At 43.8% G+C, this 24,806-nt stretch overlaps 1 protein-coding gene across 9 annotated transcripts in view; it reads left to right on the forward strand.

Moving 5' to 3' along the window:
* PTPRM (protein tyrosine phosphatase receptor type M) overlaps window positions 1-24,806 on the forward strand; it is an 827,815-nt gene that overhangs the window by 765,736 nt on the left and 37,273 nt on the right. For all 9 annotated transcript variants that reach the window (XM_037050333.1, XM_037050337.1, XM_037050335.1 and 6 more), the window contains one exon: window positions 2,793-2,890. In XM_037050333.1, coding sequence (XP_036906228.1) covers window positions 2,793-2,890 — 98 coding nt within the window. The remainder of the gene's footprint in view (window positions 1-2,792; window positions 2,891-24,806) is intronic.

Raw genomic sequence — 24,806 nt, forward strand, 5'->3', positions numbered from 1 at the left:
CTTTGTAAATATTTTTTTTTAAAAAACTGTGTCACCTTACCTGCTTCTCAGCCCAATGGCAAGGTGGTACAGCTGTGTTCCTAGATGACATTTTAGGAGTGAAGTTCCTTCTAATTCAGAAAGAAATGGGATTCCTGGATTCAAAGACCTTGTATTAGGGTTTGGCTATTCAGTAGATTTGAAACAAACAAGACCTTGGTGTCCACAACTACACCTCAGAGGAAACCTCGGAGTGCTGAAGTCAGAAGGTGGAGCCACATGCCCTAATGCAGCAGACCCATGGTTCTCCACCAGGGGAGATTTGAAAACACACCCAGGCCAACTAAATTAGGCCCTTGGATTAGAACTTCAGAATTCTCAAAAGCTCCACAATCATTGTCATATGCAACCAGGACTGAGACCCACTGCCCCCAGCAGAGAACAGTTACTGGGAGGCTAGGATGGCACTCTGGGAACCTGGGGGAATGGACTGAGTTAAGTTGACAGGCAAAGCCTCGGGGCAGGGACACTTAGATCTTACAGAAGATACCCTCCTCCCTTTAATGGGTTGGAAAGGAATAAAGGTGATGTGCTTTTAAGCTTCTACAGATAATACAGATAAGATAAGTCAAGAAAGGGAACCATGCAAATATTATATACTGATACTATTATTTAACTCTTAAATATATTTAGTGTAACATTCTAATAAAAAACAATACAGTTTAGGTATATGCACACAGATGTATCCATTCATTCAGTTGTTCACTGAGCTCCTAATATGGGCCAGGTGGGCCATAAGAAAACTGCAGTAACACCAGCCACGTTCCCCTCCAAGGAAAACTTGAAAGTAATCACAAGGGAGTCTAAACCTAAGAAAGAGCAAGTGAGTTGCACTTACAGGGCACTCTGGGCCCTAGAGCCTGGAATGTCTCTGGGAAGGCTCCTGTTGGGCATTGAGGGGAGACAGAGCTTTTCTTCCTAACAGCACAGCACCGTCCTCCATAATGCTGGAACATCTGATGCATCCACTGTAGCCATTGTCATCAGAACTATTCCTGGAAGTTTCAGAGTAGGTGGCAGCGGCCCATGCATCTAGTGGAGGAGTCAGAAAGTGTCTGAGCCACTCTTTTATTTCATGGGTCACATTGGGAAGACTATCTTCACAGGACTCAGGGCATTTTATATCTTGTGACTAAGTAACAAGATGTTAAGTACACAATAGATGTACCTCTCTTCAAACTAGAAATGTAGTGATTGATGGGTCCAATGTCTACTTGTCTCCTCTGTGACCTTAGATTTAAGTCACGGAAATCTTCAGCCTATACATCAGGAGAATGGCAAACACGTGCCAAGGGACCGGGGCAGGAATGGCAGGTGCAGCTTCTGGGGAGTTGGTATATAAGGTTCCATACGGGCAGTAGACACAGCAATATCAGGAGATGGAGTAAGTTTGGGGAGGGCAAGAGTGCGTGGCCAGAAGCAGGAGGAGGAATGATAGAGTTTTGCATTGTGGAAAGAAAGGAGGCTTTGACAGTGAGGAAGAAGAAAGAAATTACATGAGAACCAACTGATAATTGGTCAAGAGAAATGGAAGGTGACTGAAGAGACCCCTCAACTGTGCCACCATTGCTCAATATCCAAGCCTCAGCCAAGGAATAACCATTAATAAATATCTTACAGTGCACCTTGGTTTTAGTTCTAGTGCTTTGGTATTTATAAAATTCCTGAGTGTGAATTAAGTCCATGAATTCTCAAAATAACCCTGATAAGTGTTATTGAAATCAGTATGTAGATAAAGATGAAGAACTGAAGTTCATAGTGGCTGAGTGACTTCCCCAAAATCACACAGCCAGTTACAAAGGCAGGGGCAAATCTCAAATTTAAATATTGAGCTCCAAATCCAGTAGCCTGTAATGTCAAGACGCTAGAGCACAATGGGTTCTGGTCCCAGCCTCTACTTGGATATTTGTCTGACGCCACATGTAGCATGTGGCCCTCCATGCCTTTGAAGTGGGTTCTTCTCATTTCCTTGCATTTCTGCTTTTCTTGTAAAGATTTATACTGTACATTTAAGCCCCCAAATATTTATGATCATCATTTTGATGTTTTCTAAAATATGGCTTAAAAGAAATTTTAAATTTCAACTTTCTATACCTGCTAGTATATAACACAGGTATTTCATAATACATATTTCTCACTTTTTTTAGCCAAGGCCATTAGAAACAGTTTTTAATTTTCAGATTTTCCAACAGCTAAGAAAGGAGATGCTAATCATGTTCAGTGACAGGAAGTACAACTGCTTAAAACTCTAACTTCTCTCTCACTTTAGGAAGTCAGGCCCCCCCAAAAATGGATTGACAGAATAAAAAAAATATTAGAAACCAGAAAAGGACATTTTACCTACAGAGGCTTATTTCATTTATATACATACCATTTCCCTGGGATATTTGCCAATGGTTAGCAGGAAGAGAAATGTTTACCATGTTTTAAAATTTCACTCTCATGTATTATGGAGATAAATAGCTAAATGAGGAAAAAAGTAACTTTCTTTAATGGCAGTAGTTTAAAGGGGTAGAAAGAGCTCAAATGCAGATATGTTTGATAACATGAGAAAATTCAACTATAAGTGAAAAAATTCGGTAATTCTACAGAAGCTCTTCCAGAAAGAGTACCCTGTTGCATCAATACTAGAAAAGAGAGCTAAGTCCATCTGTAAAATTGAGAGAACTGCATGTGATTTGTTTGCAAGCCCAGACATTTTCCAGTTGCAAACTTGCAAAGAAAAAACAAGTCTCTGTTGTGTTTTGCTCTAGGACCAATGCAAGAGACCATCTATGACTTCTGGAGGATGGTGTGGCATGAAAACACAGCGAGCGTAGTAATGGTGACCAACCTTGTGGAAGTGGGGAGGGTAAGTAAGACACCTGCATGTCCGTTTGTTCTTTGCTTAGCTGGTAATATGAAGCAAGGCAAGAGCAAGCTTTTGAGTAGTATTTTGTGTACTCCAGAAAACATTAATTACTACAGCTCCTCCTATGGCTTGCCATACTTGCTTATAAATGATCAGTAAACATTGTCTGAATTGCTTTCATTTGTTGCGATAGCAACAGACAGGAAAGGCATTCAAGATTTAAAAGCAGTTGTCAACTGGCTATATTGAGCAAATTGAAACACCTCTAAGCATGAATGCTGTTTGTCGGGTGTCAGAACTCAATGGGCACCGCATTACACATAACTGCATTCCCTAATTCAGGAAAACGGACCCTAGAAACCATGGTGTGCAGCACTGGATTCAATCCTTAGGTGAGGATTCCAGCATCCCTTGCTTAGTTAGATTTCACTTCCCCGCGCCTCCACTTTGCAGCCTGCAAAATGGAGATCACATCTGCCCCAAGGAATCAACTGTTGATGAGTGCTGTTTCTGTTTAACCAGGAAACTAAGTGGTTCTCATCCCGGGACTGGCATGCTGTAGGATTATTTTCAACGTGAAATTTAACAATGAGAAAACGCACAGAGGGCAATTCCTTTGTTTTGTAGTAGGGTCAATTCCATGGTTCTGCCCAAATCAAAAACCCATTACTTCTTAGAGAAGTTGACATTGTGAGATTTACCCTCAGCAAAGGCAGCCTAGAGATCAGCTTAGAATTGACATATTGGGGCAGAAACCATAAAGGTGTTGTTTCTTAAGATCCTTAATCAGCCTTAAAAAAGAAGAAAATCTTGCCATTTACAACAACATGGATGAACTTGGAGGACATTACACTAAATGAAAAAAGCTAGCCACAGAAGGACAAATCCTCCATGATTCCACTTATATGAGTTACCCAGAGAAGTCAGATTCATGGAAGCAGAGGACACAACAGTGGTTGCCAAGGGCTGGGAAGAGGGAGGATTCGCAGCTGATGTTCAATGGGAGATACTGTCTTGGAACTGTGGAATGCTAAGAATTAGAACTGCCACTGCCACATAAAACCTAAACCTGCAAAGAAGGGGCAGATGGGATGGGGGAGGGAGTGTGGAAACAGGAAGGCAGTGGGCACCAGAACAAGGAAATAACAAGGAGGCGAACTGATCTTCACTCCTTAGGATCTGAGTGAGAAAGCACTTCCACTAACTAATGGGCCAAAGTAAAACACCCTAACATAAACCAGAAAATATTTAGAACTGCCAATCATAAAGTACCATATAGTAAACTTGTAGGATGCGAATAAAGTCGTACCTAAAAGGATATATATATGATCTTAGATGCTGTTGTTAGAAGACTAAGCATCTAATTCAAAGAAACACATGAAGAACAGAGCAAAGAAGGAAAAGAGGAAATAAACAGAAGAGCATAAATTACTAAATAAAAAGCAAAGAAAAATCAACAAAATTAAAAGGCTTTGTGAAAACACTGATAAAGTAAACAAACATCTGTCAATTGAAGAGAAAGAAAACCAAAAGCAACCAATGTTATGAACAGGGCAAATTTTTTTAATCATAATAGGTAATATGGATAACTAACAATGAATTTGAAAATTGAGATGCATTAGGCAATTTTCTGGACAAATAGGATTTTCCAGAACTGATTCAAAAAGAAACAAATTTTGAATAGACAAAAATTGTTTTCAAAGTGAATTATGGTTAAAAATTAACCCACAGAAAAACACCAGTCCCAAATGTATTTACACATATGTTCTACCAAATATTCAAGGAGTAGATAATTCAGATCTTACAAAAATTATTCTAAAAGAAGAGAGAAAGACTGCTCCCCCATTTTATTTTAAGAGACTAATACAACCTTAACATCAAAACCAGACAGGGACATAAGAAAGGGCACCATGAGCTGGGAAGAGATTAGTAGGACAACAGGTGAAAACAGAGAGCCTGGGTGTTAACTGCAGGCAAATGTGGGAAAATATGTAATTACTGGTACAGTATGAGCTTTTCAATCAATTTGGTTATCCACATGGACCAAAAAAAAGCCATCTCGATAGAACACCCAAAAATGAATACTACATAAAAACCAAAATATAACCAAGCTTTAAAGTTTTTAGGAAAAAATATGGGGGGAAAATATTTATGAATTTTCTAAGAATGCATCAACAATACCAAAGTATTAATGTACACTTGAAACCTGTATAATCATATTAACCAACGTCACCCCCATGAATTTAATAAAAAGAGAAAAAGAAAAGGATAGGGAAATCTGACTGTATTAGAATATAAAATTTTCTCTATGATAGAGGATTTAAATAAAGTGACAAGAGAAGGAATTCTATGAGACCATTATGCAGTGTATAAAAACTTACAAAGCAATATTTTACATACTAAAATGTAAAAACCATTCATGTCTTTCGATCCTCTCTCTGCTGGGAGACCGGGAGAGCAGGGCTGCCAGCCTAGAGCCTGGGGCAGCCTGGGCTGTGGGACCAGCCTAGCCGGTCGTTGAGCCTTTTCACTACCGACCTGTCACCTCAGCACCTGCCTTATAAAGTTCTTGTAAAAATTAAATGATTCCCATCTATTGGGTGATTACAAAAGTTCCTGCCTCATTCTGAAGACTTAATAAATATAGGTATTAATGTAACCCTATCTTTCCCCTGACAAACCTGAAACCTACAGTGGTATTGACGATTCTTTTTCCCAGTCCAAATCCACCTTCTTTTGCTATGAAAGCAGTAAAAATTATCAACCTCACCAGAAAGCAAGCTCCTTTAAGGAAGAGATGGGCTCATGAATTTTTGCTGTCTCCCTCCTGGCATTCAATAAATGCCCAAGGAAATGAATGAATGAGAATTCATCCCACTTTGTGTCAGAGAGAATAAGCTAGGTTTCCTATGAAATAGCAAGGCTCAATATTTTATCTATTTTCAAGTTCTTGGCTTTCTTCCCCTGATATGTATGATTCATTCTGAACCCACCATTCACTTCACAAATATGTGTTGACTGCCCACGTACAATACAGAGAAAAAGGTACCTGGAGACTGCTCCCTCCACACTGCACTTTCAGAACAGCTGTGTTCCTCGAAAGTTAGTCACCAACTCGAAATGCCGCATGTTTGCCTAAGAGCTCACTTAAAATAATCCCAAGGTAAATTGTTTTGTAAAGTAAAAAGTCATTGAAAATAACTACCACTGGATTTTTTAAAAACATGTATTTTCATTGCTTAGTTGAAATTCTAAAGTATGCAAGCTCCAGAATCAGTGTCTTGGGAGGGAAGCTACTTTTATATGATAAACCTTTTTTTTAAGGAAAGATGAGGACAGCATAGTAGCCCAGCCTAGACTACTTGGCTAAAAAGTAAAAAGAAGGTTGTGCAATAAACCAAATAAAAAATAAAAAGCTCCTGCACTAAACCTCACTGTCTCGTGGACATGGCACATTCTGCAGAGAGCCAGGCTTCATTTTGAGTTCCTGGGAAACATAAAAAAAAATACAAAGGCCATGCAGTGGTGGTCTCTGTTCCTCCCATCAGGCACTTGGCCCTGGCCCATACAGGGTGGTCACTATTGATTTTAGGATGGAAACTATTCCTTCTTACAATAACCATGGAGACTCCAGCTGAAACCGTGGAACACTAGACCTCAGAAGTAACTTTCCAATTCACACGCAAGGGAAGTGTCTTCAGATTCCAGCGCTCCTTTCACACACCACAGAGAAGGGCAGAGGGTGACTAGGTTTAGTGTTTACCTGTATTCACAGGAAGTCTATGGAAGCTCATAGGCTTAAAGTAACTCAACACTTTAAGGTCTAGTAAGCTCTTTTTAAAAAACAATCCTTCTAAATCCTTCCCAGGTTTGTGGGGACAATAGTAAGCTCTGAAGAGTCCTCACCGTGTTGCCATTAGCCCCTTGGATGGGCCTGTCTTCAATTAGTAATGAGTTTAATGGCATCTATCCTTGAAATGTCTGGTGTGATTTGGGGGGTTTGACAAGAGGTCACATTCCCTCCAGGACAAGGTGGTGACCTTGTTCCAGGCTGTTTCCCATTATTAATGCTGCACATTTGTCTAGAGATGACTTCCCCATTTTCCATGCTTAAAAACAGCAACAACAAACCACTGAAAAAATCAAAATGACATGGTTTTTCAGGGCAACAACTACCTACTTACATGTTTACTGCACATGGTGTGTCCTTCATGAATTAGGCATGAGCGAGCTGGATGCTGGTTTGTTTACACAGACTGGCTGCCGATTCATTAAGTCAGTGCTGAGAACCGCTTCCCCCCGATTTTTGCCCCAAGCATTCTGCATCAGGCGGCTGTAATTGCCAGCGTTGGAGCCGCTGGGAGCCCTTCCCTGCCACAGCACCTGGTGCAAAAGACACAGACGCTGCACTTCCCTCCAGCGGGGTCCCTGGTACATCTGCCAGGACCTGTCATTATCTAAGACTTCTTTGTCACCACTGAGCATCCTCCTTCAGCCGGGTGTTCTGGGAAGGGAGATCCTTGTCAGTTTCTCTGGCACCTGCCCGACGGCTGCACACCTGGCATTTAAATTTCACTGGAATGTGTTGTGACTGTTTTCCCTCTTTAATGAGCCCACCCGAGGGACATTTAACTTTACATCCAGTCGCCCGTTTCCCAGGCATTCCCATTTACACCGTTTGTGTGGAGATTTGCAAACTCTGTTCTGTTGCTGTACTAATCCATCTGCCAAAAGTCTTATAACAAAATCAGTGGGACTCCCAAAGGAGATTTTGCACTGGTAATTTAAGCTAATGATATCTAAACATATTTAGTCAGTTTTATGAAGACCTCATTAGAATGTGACTATGTATTAAAAATCCAAATGAGACCTCATAGTCACGCAGAAAAATTATCGTGGAGTTGCTCTGAGTACTCCTTCTAACAGGTGAGAAAGGGTTTGGAAACTAAAAGAAGTAGGGACCCAAAGGTTCACCTCTATCAATGCAGAGGATGGAGGGAGCCACCTACGTGGGTGCTCCAAAGATTACTGCCCACCCGAAGAGGTGACCTATAATTATTTTCACAACATTTGTCACTAAAAGTAATGGCAGCAAAGTTTAAGTGGAACACTAGACCTCAGAATTAACTTTCTAATTCACATGCGAGGCAAGTGTCCTCAGATCCCCGCGCCCCTTTCGCACACCACAAAGAAGGCCTGTGTTGCTGCGCGGGCCACTAGACGCAGGAGCAAAGGAAGAAGCTGGAAAGAAGCAAGGTGGCCCCTTATAAACGCAGAAATACTGCTTAATTTTAAGACTAGTGGAGGCCATGCCTAACAGCACAAAATAATAATGATATTTGCTGCAAAATCTCTCGAGTTGTTCCAAGATATCAAACCCATCCACGAATGGGAAGACAAATTCTTCTCATAGACATTACTGAAATTCTTCTTTCTTAATTTTTTTAATGAATTGGGTATTTCAGGTGTATATTTTGTGACCTTAGTAATTATAGTCCTAACTTTGATTAATTTGTATTTGTTCAACAAACATTCCTCTCCATTTCAATCTACTGTGAACCATTTCAATGTGCATATTAATGTAGCTGACCCAAGCCTCACCTCCCTCCGTAACCCCCTCCCAGGCCCTGCCACCCTTCAGGCCCCTCCCCACGGTGTTTCACCCGAGAAACAAGGCGCTCCCCAAGCTGTCACAGGCAAGAGAGGGTCCCTCTACGGACTCCTCCATGGCAGCCAGTTCTTCCAGAAGAGACAACCTGTGAGGTTCTCCTGCTCAAAGACCTCAATTTCCCAGTGTAAAAAGCTAAAAAATCAACCAAAGAGCCTGATTTGCTTCATTCACAAATTAACTCAAAGTAGGCTTTCTGATACCTTTGTCGTGCAATGTGGCCAACATTTAATGAGGCACTTACCATATACCTGGCACTAAGAAATGTGAAGATACTTATAATTCACTTGCCCTCACAGAACATGGACTGTGGGAATGGGTAACCATTTAAACAGTTAACTATGGTGCATGTAGCTCAGAATGATGGCAGCACTAGGGAAGGGACCAGCTCTGCTGGAGGGACTCTCAGAGGACCTCACGGGGAACATGGTGATGAGCTGCACCTTAAAAAGAGAAAGCTTTAAATGGCAAGAATGTGAAAGCAATCGCTTTAGGGGAAAAACAAAACAGAGAAAGGAGAGTAAAAGGCAAGATGGGGAAAGAGTGACTGGCCGGTGTGGCTATGCTGGAGAGTTGACGGGGAAGCATAGTGAACTCTGTGGCTGGACAGTGTGCCGAGGCCTTAGCATTGGGAGTCTTTCTCAGAGTAAGCAAAGGTAGATGCAGAGAGTGGATGGTGTATGTGTTTGTTGTAGCAGAAGGCACTGAGCTGGTGAATCATATTTTCTAATTAGTGTGCTAATAGTCAGTTCTAGTGGCCACTAAAGAAAGGTTTATAAAAGTTACAGAGGACATGGCGATAAGTTAGGTTAGAGCAAGACTCTAGGTGAGCGATGGTGTGGGCTAGACTTATACAGAGACTCTGGGGGCTTATGGGGCTACGTAATTTGGGTGTTATTGCAAAGATACTGATGAGAAAGAACTTGAACATGGACCAAGGCTTCTACCACTGTGACTTGGATTGATGTAAAGGCTATTAACCAAGAATGAATATCCATTCCCTCAAATCCCACCACCCCCCAAAAGAGCAGGAATCAGAAAAAGGCAACATGATTCATCTTTGACATGCTGAGTATGAGATGCTGAAGGAACAATAATGTGCAGCTTTCCAAAAATTTTGGGAAGGATAATGAGCTGAAGACGTAAAAGCAAACTATGAAATATGAGATTATCCCTTTGTTTACTGAGCACCTACTGTGTGCTAGGTTTTGGAGAAGACTGGATATAGCAAGATGAAAAGACCTGGCACATTCTAAGGCAGAGAGAGACAGGCGAGCAGACATGCATGATGCAGTGGTGATCACAGGAGCAGGAGGGTGGCCGTGGGGACTGAAGACAGAGCACCGGAGAATCTCCCAGGCTGGCCAAAAAGTTCATTCGGTTTTTCCCATAAGATGGCTCTAGTAGCACTTAGTTGTCTTTAACTTCATTTGAAACAATTTCATTAGATCGTATTGTGACAGCTGTCATATCAGTGTGCATTTAAAAAAACATCAAAATTGGTGAATTTTTACATAGTCATTTTAATATTGAAGATTGAAGAAAATATGCAACATTTTCAGCGTGTTATGCTTTATTATTCAAGAAAGGTAAAAATGCAACTGAAATGCAAAAAAAAGTTTGTGCAGTATATGCAGAAGGTGCTGGGACTGATCGAATGTGTCAGAAGTGTTTTACGAACTTTCATGCTGGAGACTTTTCACTGGGCGGTGCTCCGTGGTTCGGTAGACCAGTTGAGGTTGATAGCCATCAAATAGAGACATTAATTGAGAACAATCAATGTTATGCCACAGAGGAGGTAGCTGACATGCTCAGAATATCCAAATCATAAATTTATTGGTAAAAATTAAAAATGTATCTTTTATTTCATAGAAAAAAAAAACATGCAGATTTTTGGCCGACCCAACATATCTAGGGGCAGGTAAGGGCACAGCTAGGAATGGAGTGTGGAAAAAAGAGCATGAGAAATACGGTGCGGGGCCAGAATCATGAGAAGAGGAGACAGAGTCCCACGAGAAACAGAAGGGAGGCAGTGTGCCGACAGCTGTGTGGAGGCTGGTCCACGGGACTCAGAAGAGAAAGGCAGGGAAAACACACTGCATACCTCCTCTGTGCCAGGCATTCTGATAAATGGTTGAACAAACCATATTTCTCTTATCATAGCTATCCAAGAAGATACATACAAAGATTCCTATTTTAAAAAATTAAGAAAGCAAGGTTCAGTGAATGAGGTTAAATAATTGGGCCAAGGGCACAGAGCTAGAATTCAAATCTTGGTCTGGCTGGTTCCAAAGCCCGTGCTCTCTCCACAATCCCACAGTGCCTCCCTGCTGACAACTGAGAGGCCTTCGGTACCTACTAGGTTTCAGGGATGTCGTAGAACAACAAACCTGAGGACAATGGAGTAGTGGCTGCATGTGTGATAAACACAGTAGTGTAGCTTGTTCTTGTGAGTCAAAGGAAGGAGATGGAGCAGCCCCAGAAGGGAAGCAGGGTCAAAGACGTGATTATAGAGGTCTATGTGTGCATGCGTGTGTGTGTTGTTAGGGCAGACGTGAGCATAATTGGGAATCTGAAAAGAAGATGCAGTTGGAAGCAGAGATTAAAAGTACAGGAGGGAAGGGGGGAAAGTAACAGAGGAGGATCACAGCTAAGGCGGAAGGGCACTCCTTCTGTTAAGGAGCGTGCTACACGAAAGTCAGTATACGAGTCAGTGGGTGCAGGTACAAAGGTCTGGGGCACAGAGAAAAATTAAGCATATCTCTGTCCACAGGAATGGAGAATCAAGCCAGTTGATTAAATTGTATGATAGATAGAACTTACCAGGCTTCATAGAGTGCTATGGATTCATGAAAGAAGGGAGTTGAGGTTGGAGGCATTTGTCAATGAATGTGTCCTAGAGAAAGTGAGGCACAGGCTCAGTGTAGAGGAACAAATAGGATTTAATCAGCAAGGAAGAGAGGAAAGGGTGTTTGTTCCAGGCAGGGGCAACCACAGGACCCACAGCGAAAGGGCAGATGTATTCAGAATGGACGTGGGGAGAGGAGGAAGTGTGGCAAAAACTGTGCCTTTGTCACTGAGGGCTGGACGGGCATGTGAGGAACTGGGCTTCATCTCGTAGCAGAGAGGCCCTGAAGGATGGAGTGAAGGAGTGGCATGGAAAAGGGACACAGGGGAGATGCTGCAGAGAGAGGGTCTGCAATCTTCCGGCAGGTCTAATCTAGTCTTAACAGTCATTGGATTTTACACGAAAAATGTCACTGGGAAGCTTTTGCCTGAGTAGTTTGAGAGGAATGACCTATCCGGGTTCTATGACTGTGTGCAACAGAAATCGACTCGGGCTAATTTAAGCCAAAGGGAGATTCATTGGAAGAAAATTAGGAGCTCAGAGCATTGATGTGAATAATAAGGCTTGAAAACAGACCAGGGAAAAGGCACCGACTCCAGAGTGCCAGGGAGTGGAGGGGCCTCACGGCCAGACACTCTGGTCATGGTCATGGCACTGGCACTGGTGCTGAGTGCCAACAGTTCCCATGCCTTTTCACTGCGCTCATCCCTTGCTGTCCAGAGCCCCTAACTGACAAGCCATACACTGTGGGGAAAGAGTAATTCCCCAAAAGGAAGTCAGGGATGTGTGAGAAAGGATGAATGGATGAAGTGATGCTGAGTGACCAAACACGACATACATTCTCTATGAACGGTGAGGACTGAAGGCAGTCTGTAGGGTCAAGGCAAGAGCAGAAAACACAGATGTATAGACTGAGCTTAAACTTATCAGAAGCTGAGCCGAGAAAGGAATAAACAGGAATATTTGCAATCAAAGGCTATTTCAAAGGTGGAAGACCTTCAAAAGTTGTATTTGTTTGGGAAAGAATCAGGAGCAAGGGAGAGATTACAGCATTAGAAAGCAGACCGCTGGGGGAGCAGGCTTCCCAGGGAGGCAGCATCCAAAGTGCAGGTCTGCAGCTCAGCCTGGTGAAGGACATCTTTCCTGAGCCTGGAGAACAGAGACAGATGAGGGTTCAGTTAAGTAACTGTCACCAAACCATGCACACAGATGTGCACTGGCACCCTCTCCCTATAACCTCAGTTTTCCCAGTGGAGATAAAAGCAGGTCTGGACTGAGAGACTTGGGGGGAGTGGCACTAGTGGGGAGGTGTCAGGGACACAGGTGAAGGGGTTAGGCAGGAGCAGGAGCTGGCCTGCTCCTTTCTCAGAAAGGAGACAAGACTAGGGAAAGGTGTAAGTGACACTCAGTCGATGGCAGTGGGACCTGGGACCACCAGTAGCCAGAGTCCTCACAGAACTGACTTTGACGAGCACAAGTAACCACAACTAGGGGTGAGTGTGGCATTTGTAAATGAACTCTCACCTCTCAGCTTTTGTTTTCACATCCCTGGAATGAAGCGAAATGGGATGAATGAAACCTAAAATTCCACGTTTATACAATGAATTTTTCTATTCGTTGTTTCCATTTTGGCTCAGAGACCCATTTAAATCACAGACACATCTGCAGCACGGACACATCTTCCCACACGCAGCCGCCTAACCCTCCCGGCTCTCTCGGCGTCTGTGCCAAGCACCAGCCCTAGGAAACGAGTGTAGAGTCTGGATTTGCAAAAGGGAATGAGTCAGGAAAAGGACATGCATGCCCCTTTCTGAGGAGAGAGCGTCCATTTTTATTTCTTCAGTGCTATTTTGTAGGAAACCTAGAGCAGAATATTGCAGTGTGTGATTAGATACGAATGGGATGAATTCATTCAGCATGCTATCTATATTCAATTTATACAGACTGTAAAAGATGCTCAGTCTATAATTTACAGACCTTCCTTTGAAAATGAGCTAATCTGACTACAGTAAATTATGATTTTGAGAAAATATCTTCTCTTCAAAATTTCTCAAAATTGCTCATGACAACTTACTGGTTTAGCAACTAGCACAATCAAGCAATCTTACCTTCCAGGCACGTGCTGTTTCTGAAAGCGATGATCAGCAGCAGTGCCGCAGCTGTTTCCTCCCTGTGCAGGGAGGGGCCTTGGGGAGGACACGGCTCCTTTGCAGAGCTCCTGCGGTCCTGTAACAAAGACGTCTGCATGCACACATCATGTCCACGTAACCGCATGTGGGACTTTTACTTCTAGAAGATCTGCTGTGCACAGAAAGTTCTTTTACCATCACCCCCCCAAAAATCAATAGAGAGTCTTCATCATCACTTACTGTCTGTCCCTCAACCCAATTTGGATAGCAAATCTAATTGAAAGGTAAACTGTGGTAAAAGGGACATGCAAAACCAGATACAATTGTGAGACAAATTGATTTAACTAGGAAACACTTCACTGACTGCCAAATTGGGTGCTGATTTTGAATAATGTGAAACTAAAGGAAAACATACTCACAGAATAAAGGAAGGAGAAAACCACATAACTTTGTTCTTCAATCTTACTGAAGGCTTATTATTTCAAATTGGTAAGTATATACTATACTTTATAGCTCAAGATAATGAGGCTCCTAATATAAAATTTCATATCTTGAATGCTAATCCCAACTTCTGTAAACTTTATTCCAATACTGTGCCTGCAGATAAATGTGGCGTGTGTGCATATAAGCATTTTTTAAGGCTAGTTATTCCCCTTGCTCACATTTACTTACATGGGTAACCAGACTAGATCCCTTTCAACTTCGACATCCCTTGTACCTGAAAAAAGGCTCTTCCCAAATGTATGTATCACACACATGCACACTCATAGTCCCTTGCTCACGCATCCTTGCACAGTTTTAGAAATGTTCTTTGCCTTGTTGGGAACAGTAAACTGCTATTTTTTCTGAGTGCAGACCATTGTCTCTTTTTTTCTGAATTCTGCATGAATTGTCAGAGTGAACTAATGAATTTCCTGGGGTAAGACAGGGTCAGCCTCATGTCTTCTGCTCCTCCTGTTCACTGAACACCTCCTGAACACCTCCTGTTCTCTGCTATTGTCAGGGTCAGAGGCCTTAACCCCTTGGAATCTGTTTCTTTCTCTCATGGCTTATCTGGTTCATGAAACTAGTTACCTAGTTACCAGAGGACCTCTCAGCCTCCTGTCAGTGAAGGCCAGAAAAACAGAAGCACAGATTCCTGATTTTGAGATATTCACAATCCAAATGTAGAGGTATGACTTACAGTTTGTACAAGAAGGATCAAAACATTTTGGGGGAAGATGTAGGGATAGGTAGACACACTGTGCCTCCTCACACAACCAAAAGAAGGACAACAACAAACTTAAAAAACAAAAAACAACTGGAACTGCAGAAAATTGAACTGTATGGAAATCCAACAACCAAGGAGTTAAAGAAGAAACATCCATCCAGACTGATAGGAGGGACAGAAATAGGCAGCTGGGTGGAGAGGACCAGGGACAAGGCCATGGCTGGAAGACCAGGCCAGGCAAGGTGGTGGCTGGCAGACTGGACTGTTCCACATTTGCATGTGGAAAAAAGAGGAAGAACAACTGGGGAGTGAGACAGACCACACAACCCAGGGCTCCAGTGCAGGGAAATAACACCTCAAAACTTCTGACTGAAAAAACCTGCGGGGGGTTGTGGTGGTGGGAGAAACTCCCAGCCTCACAGGAGAGTTCATTGGAGAGACCCACAGGGTTCTAGAATGTACACAAGCCCACCCACCTGGGAATCATCACCAGAAGGGCCCAATGTGCTTGTGGGTAGCAGGGGAGGTGACTGAAAGGCAGCTGAGAGCCAGGCCATTGTTCCCTCTCTGACCCCTCCCCAACAACACAGCGATATGGGTTGCCCTGCCCTGGTGAACACCTAAGGCTCTGCACCTTACAAGTAACAGTCATGCTGAGACCCCCCAAAAAATGGTCCAAATGAAAGAACAGATCAAAATTACAGAAAAAAACACAACTAAGCGATGAAGAGATAGCCAACCTATCAGATGCAGAGTTCAAAACACTGGTAATCATGACGCTCACAGATACGGTCCAGTATGGTCACAAAATAGAGGAAAACCTGAAGGCTATGCAAAGTGAAATAAAGATATACAGGGAACCTACAGTGAAGGGAAGGAAACCAGGACCCAAATCAGTGACTTGGAGCAGAAGGAAGAAATAAACATTCATACAGAACAGAATGAAGAAACAGGAATTCAGAAAAATGAGGAGAGCCTTAGGAACCTCTGGGACAATTTTAAACATTCCAATGTCCAAATCATAGGGGTGCATGAAGGAGAAGAAGAAGAGCAAGAAATTGAAAACTTATTTGAACAAATGATGAAGGATAACTTCCCCAATCTGGCAAAGAAAATAGATTTCCAAGAAGTCCAGGAAGCTCAGAGAGTCCCAAAGAAGTTGGACCCAAGGTAGCACATACCAAGGCACATCATCATTACATTAGCCAAGATGAAAGATAAGGAGGGAATCTGAAAAGCAGCAAGAGAAAAGTAAAGAGTTACCTACAAAGGAGTTCCCATAAAACTCTCACCTGATCCCTCGAAAGAAACCCTGCAGGCAAGAAAGGGCTGGAAAGAAGCATTCCAAGTCATGAAAGGCAAGGACCTACACCCAAGAGTACTCTATCCAACAAAGCTATCATTTAGAATGGAAGGGCAGATAAAGTGCTTCCCAGATACAGTCAAGGTAAAGGAATTCATCATCACTAAATCTTTATTATGTGAAATGTTAGAGGGACTTATTGAAGAAAAAGAAGATAAAAAGTATGAACAGTAGAATGGCAGCAAACTCACAAATATCAACAACTGAACCTAAAAAAAAACAAAAGCAAACACAAATTAACTGAACAACTAGAATAGGAACAGAATCGCAGAAATGGAGATCACATGGAGGGTTATCAGCAGGGAGAGGGAGGGGAGAGACTAAGGGAAAAGGTGCGAGGAATAAGTAGTATAAACAGTAGATACAAAATAGAGGGAGGTTAAGAATAGTATAAGAAATGTAGAAGCTGAAGAACTTATATGTATGACTCATGGATATGAACTAAATGGGGTGGGAGGGAATGCAGGTGGGAAGAGGGTGCAGGGCTGAGGGGAATAAAGATTGGGGAATGGGGCAGCTGTAATAGCATGATCAACAAAATATATTTTAAAAAAGAAAGCAAAAAAACATTTGGGGGTACCTTTTTGCCTTCCCCTACCATAGTCTTCTGTGAGTAAAGACTAGGTTGTTTCATCCATGAGTCCCAGAAGGCTGGCTGGACACATAGAAGGTATTAGAGAGTGTTCAGTTAACGTTTTTTGAAAGGTTGGAGAATGATAACAAAGGAACTCATAAGCCATGGAAAATAACTTACCTCTCACAAGGGACATTTCTGTGCACTGCTCTCCTGCCCCTGGTCTCTGATGCACTGGGCGAACAGGCTGTGATCTGAAGGAGTGCACGCGCATATAACACAGTCTTTGTGCTGTGAGTGAAGTTCACCATGGCTTTGTCTGATGGGACAAGAATCTCTCTATATTTAGCCTACCTAATTAACCCTTTTGTATTACGTTCTTGGCAATTCACTGGTCTCTTTCTTAAAAAGCCGTCATTTTTACCAGATATTAATGACTTACTAAATAGGCTCGGACACCATTCTTTGTGTGCTACAAGTCATCTGATGCTTTCGTACCAGGCATCCCTCATAGTGCCACAGTGGCAGGGCCTTGCAGGATCGAAGCAATCTGCAGGTCTGAGCTCAGCTCTTTAACATTCTGTTGTTAAACCCAGGTGGAGACTGCGTTGGGGTGCCCACTCTTGTGGTCACCACAGTTGTGGTCACCACTGTCAAGCCCTGGTGCTTGCCCTCAGCAGACACTCTGGCTACTGTGCCACAGTTGTCTGGCCCTGGGAAAATTCTCTGGTTCATCAGTGTCTGGGCTTCCTGGGTTTTCATGATTTTACTGGCCTGAGCTTGGATCCTTGACTGTCTTGTCACCTCTAACTACCTGCCACTGTCTTTGGGATGCATGGAAGTAGTTGCCTGCCCTGGTGTCTTTAAAGTACTTAAGAGGGTAGGGGCCTGAAGGTGTAGCAGGTGGACAAGCGCACCTGGGACAAACGCACAGTGGCCTGAGAGTTTTTACAGCACAGCCCCAGTCACACTCACATCTGCTCAGGCAGCACACAACTGTAGTTTCCTGAAGTGTCATTGGATGCAATGAGGGATGACCTGCAAGCTGCAGTGGCCCTCCTCCTTGGTTCTGCTTGCATGAGCTCTTGAAAATTGGGGTTCTTCTCCCTTCACTTTGCACACTACAGGTGTATCCTCTTCTTGAATAATTTGTTGGAAGAGAGTAAATAACATCCTATCTTGAGCGCAGAGTTCTATTTTTCCTCCTCTACTTTCCAAATCTGCTAACTTCATCTCCTGCCTCCCCCTGAAGACTCGAGGTTATCTGGTTAAGTAGATATGTGAGAAGATGCTGGGGGCCCCAAGGAGAAGAGCACCAAAGAGGCAGAGTAATCCAGCGAGGGGTCTTGTAGTCTGTGTACGTGTCCTTTCAGATTAGCCTAGTGGCAAGAGGTCAGTGTCCTACTTTAGTTTAACTGAGGGGTTTAAGTAAAGGAGAATTTAATGCAGTAGGCTAACACACCAACAGGATTCAGTGCCACAGAGTGTTTTCTCTCACCATCTGCCATGTATTGCACACCAGAGTGGGAGAGCAGTTTACGGCTTAAGCCACTGCCCCATTTCTCTGGGACCAAGTTTCTAATGATGAGAATATGGGGCCGCTTGGGATACTTCTTTGATGAAAAATCTAATTAAAGAACCTCCTTCACACCTGATAAGAAGCCATCACATAAACTGCTTCCTTATCCTGTAAAAGTGAGGATCAGGGAATAGCATTTGGATAACATGTTTAGAAAATTGTGGGGTTGCTGCTGGGTTACAGAAGTGAACTGGTCACACAGCTAACAATGAGCATAGTGACAACATGAGTTCGCTGCCCAGGATGTCACTGGATTGCCTGGCTCAGTTGGTGAAGCATCATCCCATTCACCAGAAGGTTGTGGGTTCAACCCATGTCTGGGCACAAACCTAGGTTGCAGGTCCACTTCCCAGTCGGGGCACATGCGGGAGGCAACCAATGGATGTTTCTCTGTTTCTCTCTCTTTCTCTCTCTCTCTCTCTCTCTCTCTCTCTCATCAATAAACAAATTTTTAAAAATTAAGAAATATTCTAGAAGAGGCGTTGGGCCACATGGTTTTTTACAGCTGATAAAACAAATATTATAGATGTGGATGTGACTTTGTGTGTACTTCAAGTACTATATGTCCATCAATTAATAATATTAATTAATAGATGCAATTGGACAACCGGATAGGAAACTGGAAGCCATGGGGAGGAACTTCAGGCAGGAGTCCGATAGTGTGCAAGCTGGACCCACTCAGGCCATGCAGTGATTTTCCCAAATTCCAGCCATCCACACTTTCAGAAGCTCTTGATTTTCTTTTTGCATTTTTATACGACCCAGAAAACACTGTTTTGCATGTCACTCTTTTTCTTTAACCCAAAGGGAGGCTCTTGATTTTGAGCCAGTTTTGAAATTGGCTTCAAGGTTGGTGCCCAAGAGACACAGCAGGGCCAAATGAAACAGGTTTGGAAGGAACCTGCTGGAGAGCCTGTTCTAAGCCAGGTACTCACACCAAGTCTTTTCGCATATCATCTCACTTAGTCTCTGCAACCTCCCAAAGAGCTCGTTGGTATCACCCCATACCACGCATGACAAAACTGAGGCTCAGGGGTATATAAGCCACAAGCTAGCAAATAAAATTAAAGAGCAAATGTGCTTCCATCATCTTCATCACACAGAGACCAAAGTAATCTGTATTTTCAGGATATTTAAATGAGTGAATGTTTTTATTGCTGTGAGAGTTCTGTAAATAAAAGAATTTGGATACAATAAATCTGTTCTCTTGGAAACCCCTCTGCCAGTTGCTCTTGGCTGGGGTTCCTTTTGGTAACTTCGCTTCCTAGCAAGCAGCTTTTTGCTCTTGCCACCCCCATCACCATCAGAGCTGTACTCAGCTGGCCCTGAACGCAGCTATTAATAGAACTGCAGTCACTCTTTTTGGATGTCTCTTTTTGGGAGAGAGAGATTGAGACTTTTGAAACCCCCTAGAGGTATCAAAATTCCTACCAGTGCCTTTTATTCCCCTCCCTCTCCATTCTGCCCCTTTAAAGTAGTGTTTATTAGATCACATCATAGTGGCCCCAGCTGAAGAGCTAATATTCAGTTCCTCGATCCCTCTTAATCATGGGTCTCTTAGTCTCCAGACCCCTGCACGTAAACAGACCTTCACGTTCTGCCCAAGGCTCTTTCCTGCAACTGGTGCAGTCGATGCGGGAGGCACCACCAGGAACAGCGATGCATGATCAGTGACAAAAATGAGTGATGGTCTCAGAGTGTGCTTCTGTTCTTCTTGCCCATCCATCCCACATACTGTCTCTCACCCACACAAAGGCAAAAAAGCTCAAGTGGTTTCAAGGCTTTCTACTTGGCATCTGTTCCTGAAGCCAGACTTGGCAAGACTGAAGAAAGGATGATACACCTTGAGTTCCATCCTCCCAAAATGCCCTGTGCTTGGAGCCAAGCCTAGATCAGCAGCCTCCCCTTCAACACCATCTAGCTTATTCCCTGAAGCAAGTCACTTGCCCTCCCTGGGCCTGTCTTTGGTTTCTTCCTTTGGGGATGCAAGGAAATGGAAGGAGTGGAGAGGATGATGAGCAGCCCTGGCCGGAGCTGGCTCTCCACTCAGGCCAGTCACTTGCCCTCCCTAAGCCACCAGATGAGGCCCAGATCGGAGAAGGCAGTGATTCCAAACAGTGACATCCAAGCATGAAAGGCTTATTTATGTACGGCAGTTATACTGATCTTGAAAATGAGTGTTTGGACTCTGGCCATCCCTGGGATGCCTCACAGCCACATTTTGGTGTGAATCTCCTTCCCCCAAATCACAGACACCATTTCCTAAAACCCACCCTGGTGGGAGAGCACACCTGCCGACCGCTCTCTCAGGCCTCCTCAGTCCCTGGAGCGAGGGTCACAGGAAATAGACTCAGAGGAAGCACCGGAGTTTCCCTTTGTTTTGTTTTTGCCCCTGTTTTTCTCCACCATAAACCATGCATAGTTGGCAATGCTCAGTTTACCTTCTTCCTTCTCCAGAAAACTCTTGCTTCAGCTCCCTTCCCCCTTAATGGGCCCCTTGCCCTCTACATTTCTGTGGTTGCCTACAGTCCAGATCAAAAAATTATCACTTAGTAGAAATACAAACATCCATTTTGTGAGCACTTACAATGAGCCCACACTGGGCCAGATGTTTTAATCGCATTATATCACTTAATCCAGAAGTTCCCAAACTCATCTGTTTTGGGGAGTCACCTGGGAAGCTATGAGAACCTACAAATACCTCTGTCTCACCCTGGAAATTATGATTCATTTGGTCTAGTGTTTGTCCTGGGCTTTGGAATTTAATAACCCACCCCGCAAAAATGATTCTAAGGGACAGACAAATTTGGTAACCCCTAACTTAATCTCGGATCACGTTGAAATAGGAACTTAAAATTATTCCCTCTTTACAGGTGAAGAACCTTCAGCAAACTTGAGACACTTACCCAGCTCACAGCAGCCTTAACGAGAACCAGACTGCAGTCAGGTGTGCTGAGTCTCTGCTGCTGCAAGTGCGGTGTGCAGGCCAGCGGCATCGCCTGGCAGCTGGGTTGAAGTGCAGACTCTGGGGCCCTGCACCTTCAGACCTACCCCATCAGGAGCTCCTGGAGTGGGGCACTGGGCTGTTGGAACAAGCCCTGCAGGAGATCCTGCTGCCTGATGGAATTTGACAGCCACAGGTCTAGGGAGGCTGGGAGCCGCAATCCCGGCCTGCCGGGGCTCCTCCAATTTCATTGTACCTGGGGGTCACCTGGGCTGCAGTTCAAAATGACCCAGCTCAAAGAATTTTTTTCAGGCAGTTAGAAATCCTGAGGTTATTCTGCTTTCTGTGGTGTTTCATATATTTATGAATTTTAAAACTGACAACGATCCCCCTTTGGAGGCAGGGGCCACATCATGCTGCTCCACAGCCTTCCACTGTTGTGGCACACAGGCTCAGTAGCAGGTGCCTGGTTGATGGCCCGATGGAACCAGTGCTGGGGCACCCACATAATGAACCTGATGAGGGGGGCCTCCCGTTCTGGGCCTTAGGCTGCTGCCTTAGAATCCGGATGTGTGGGAGGCACAGCCCCTCCTAGATGTTGTACAGGTAGCGCAGGGCTGTGGAAAGGCAGCCAAGCCTGGTCACCACCATCAGAGGTGTCGCAAAAGCACCGGTCTTAACATCTCTGTGTGTAGACCATAGAAGCCAGGAGGCAACTCAAGCCTGGAACTCCCCAGGCTGGGAATGTCTGCATCCAGAAGAAGCCTGCATTCCTCCTCCTTCTCCTGCTCACTTCTCTCTTTTTTTTTTAGGCAAAATAATAACTTGACACAAATCCAAGCAGTTAAAAAGATACTAAAAGGAACCCGATTTAGAAAGGTTTTTAGTAGGCTGAAAACAGATGTGGCAAACCATTTCAGGATATTCTGGGAGATGGAATGGGAAGGGCGGGATTGGAAATAGCTCAGCTACCTCTTCTGGGTCCGCCTACACAGGTGCTCTGCATAGGAGAAGTCTCTGTCCATAAATACGTTCTGGAAGGAGGTAAACCCAAGGCTTCCTTTCGCTTAATTACTGCTCATTTTAGGCAACCGGGCAGTGCAGAGTTAGCATCTTGCCTAGCGTTTCCGGAGCAGACCAGGTTTCTTCTCATGGTTCATCCGCTTCGTTGAAAGAGCGGTGTGGCACCTGTCCCACAGGTTTCTGGTTGGCCCTTTGGCAACCTCTGGATCTCGTGGCCACTTCCAGCTGTCAACGCGAGGGGACGTCTGGCTGCATCTGGCTGGGGAGGGTGCTGTAGAATCAGATTTCCCTGGGAACCCAAGCTCTTGCCCAAGGGAATTGGAAGAACAGTCTCAAAGAGAACTCAGACTTAGATAAATTACAGGGGCTTTTGCTTTCCCTGGACTCCAATACGTTGAAGCACCCCTACACATACATATATGTATTTATGGAAAATTGGGGGCAGGGAGAAGAGGAGATAAATTAGAAACTTGTGTATGTCCTGTGTCAGTTGCATCCCGATAAAGTACTTCTATTATATAAGATACACCTAGTGTAACATAGCTTGCAGGTGTGTTTGTATGTGTTTTGTTCTCAGAATTTTCAGGGAAATACGTGGGTTTTTGAACTGTATATTCATTCCATGGGGAACTGTGTAACTTTAGACGTGCACATATATGCTCTATTTGTAATTTTTATATCTCTCCACTATCTTCTGCTTCCATAATTGAAGTCACAAAAAGGTAAAAACAAGTCCCCCAGTAAAGAGAACCATGGAAGCATCTTTGTTAATTAGCATTGAGAAAGTAATTAGACATTCTATGAATGAAATTAGAGTTGCCATCAAATTAGACATCTCCACAAACATGCATGCTCTTCTCAGATTCACTTTGCATCCAGGAAAGGAAGTGAAGAAATTGGGGCTGTGTCTTATTCTGGGATACTTTAGATCCATAATGCAAATCTTTGAAATATTATGGATGAGCCATAATATGTATAAGTATTTATACTTTGTAAAGTCACAGGTAATATTCTCATGAGAAAAAAAAGATTCCCAGTGGAAACTCAAAATTTAATGAGGGCAGGGACCATCTCTGCCTTATGCTGCACTGTATCTGCAACTCCTGCTGTGTCTGGCTTCTATCCATCTTGCCTAGTTGAGGTAGTGAGGCTTATTTAAAACCTCACTGAATTGGCTGCCAGAAACATTCACGAGGAAGCGGCAGAGACAATGGCCAGACAGTACCACACCGGAAGTGTTAGCGTACTAAGGTACTTAGCATTCTGAGAAAGGTCACCACACACCATATTTCTTTTCTTTTCTTTTCTTTTTTTTTAAAGATTTTATTTATTTATCTTCAGAGAGGAAGGAGAGAGGGAGAGAAATATCAATGTATGGTTGCCTTTCATGTGTCCCCTGCTGGGAGTTGGCCTGCAGGGAACCAGCCTGCAACCTGGGCATGTGCCCTGGCTGGGAATCGAACCGCGATCCTCTGGTTCGCAGGCTCGCGCTCCATATTTCTTTTTGTAAGAAAAGAAATTTTCCTTCCCACACTGACCCTATGATTTTCTCTGTGAAATTCAGTTCTACATGTAACTGTTGCACATCTAGTGTGTCTGGGACACAATGGTGGATGTCGCAGGGTGTGCGGAAATAAGCAATACAATGACCCGTACGTACTGGCAGGTAATAGGCAGGTATCAAGCATCCTAGCAGAACATACACATTTCATCAAGGATCAAAAAGAGAGAGGGCTCCCATCTATAAAGGAAAGACTTTGAAGGGGTGTGGCTTTTGAGATATACTTTAATGAAAGGATGAAATTCTCATCTGTGAATGTGTGGGTGTGAGGAGAACATTCTAACCAGAAGGAGGGGCATGAGTAGGAGTCTGGATCATGAGGTCTGTTTGGGGATCATGCAGACCACTTGTCTTTGAACATAAGTGTATAGATGTTACCGAACAGAGGTCGGGGGGGCAACATTGGCCCACCCAGGGATGCCAAAAACTGCTACAGAACAACAGGGGTGGTATCCTAATACCTACTGGGCTCGTCTGTCCGCTGCCAATTGGAAAGACATCTCTCAATTCCAGAGATTTGTGAAAAGGAAACAAAATGTTTATTTAATGCTATTCAGGCCTAACGCCTCCATTAAAATATCAAAGTCCTTTAGGGTATACACCTACACACACACACACACACACACACACAGCGCTCCCTTCTCCCCCTGTCCTAAGTCCAGGTACCATAAATCAGGAAAAGAGCACACGTTCGTTTTTCCAGGCCTCTGGTATCATCAGCTGTGTTGACATCCAATCTCCAATTAATCCAAAGTCATGTGGCATCTTCCACTGGCGAGAGTTCTTTGTACCAAGTTCCAGTCAAAGTCTCTCCTGCTTCCCAGGCCACTCGGCCAAAGGGAGCACCCCAAAGCCCCATGAGCCTCTTCTACCAAAGCTGCAGGGGTCCACACTCTACCGAAAGTACGTGTCCTACTTCTTCATCTGGCCACAGGGATCTCCATTATGGCAAAGCTGTGTGGTTTTGGGTTTCACCTGGGAAAGAGGGGGCCCTCACTCTGCCCAAAACCGCATGGC

Source organism: Sturnira hondurensis, unplaced genomic scaffold (assembly GCF_014824575.4).
Source record: "Sturnira hondurensis isolate 20B ecotype Veracruz unplaced genomic scaffold, ASM1482457v3 Scaffold0006713, whole genome shotgun sequence".
Lineage (NCBI taxonomy): Eukaryota > Metazoa > Chordata > Mammalia > Chiroptera > Phyllostomidae > Sturnira > Sturnira hondurensis.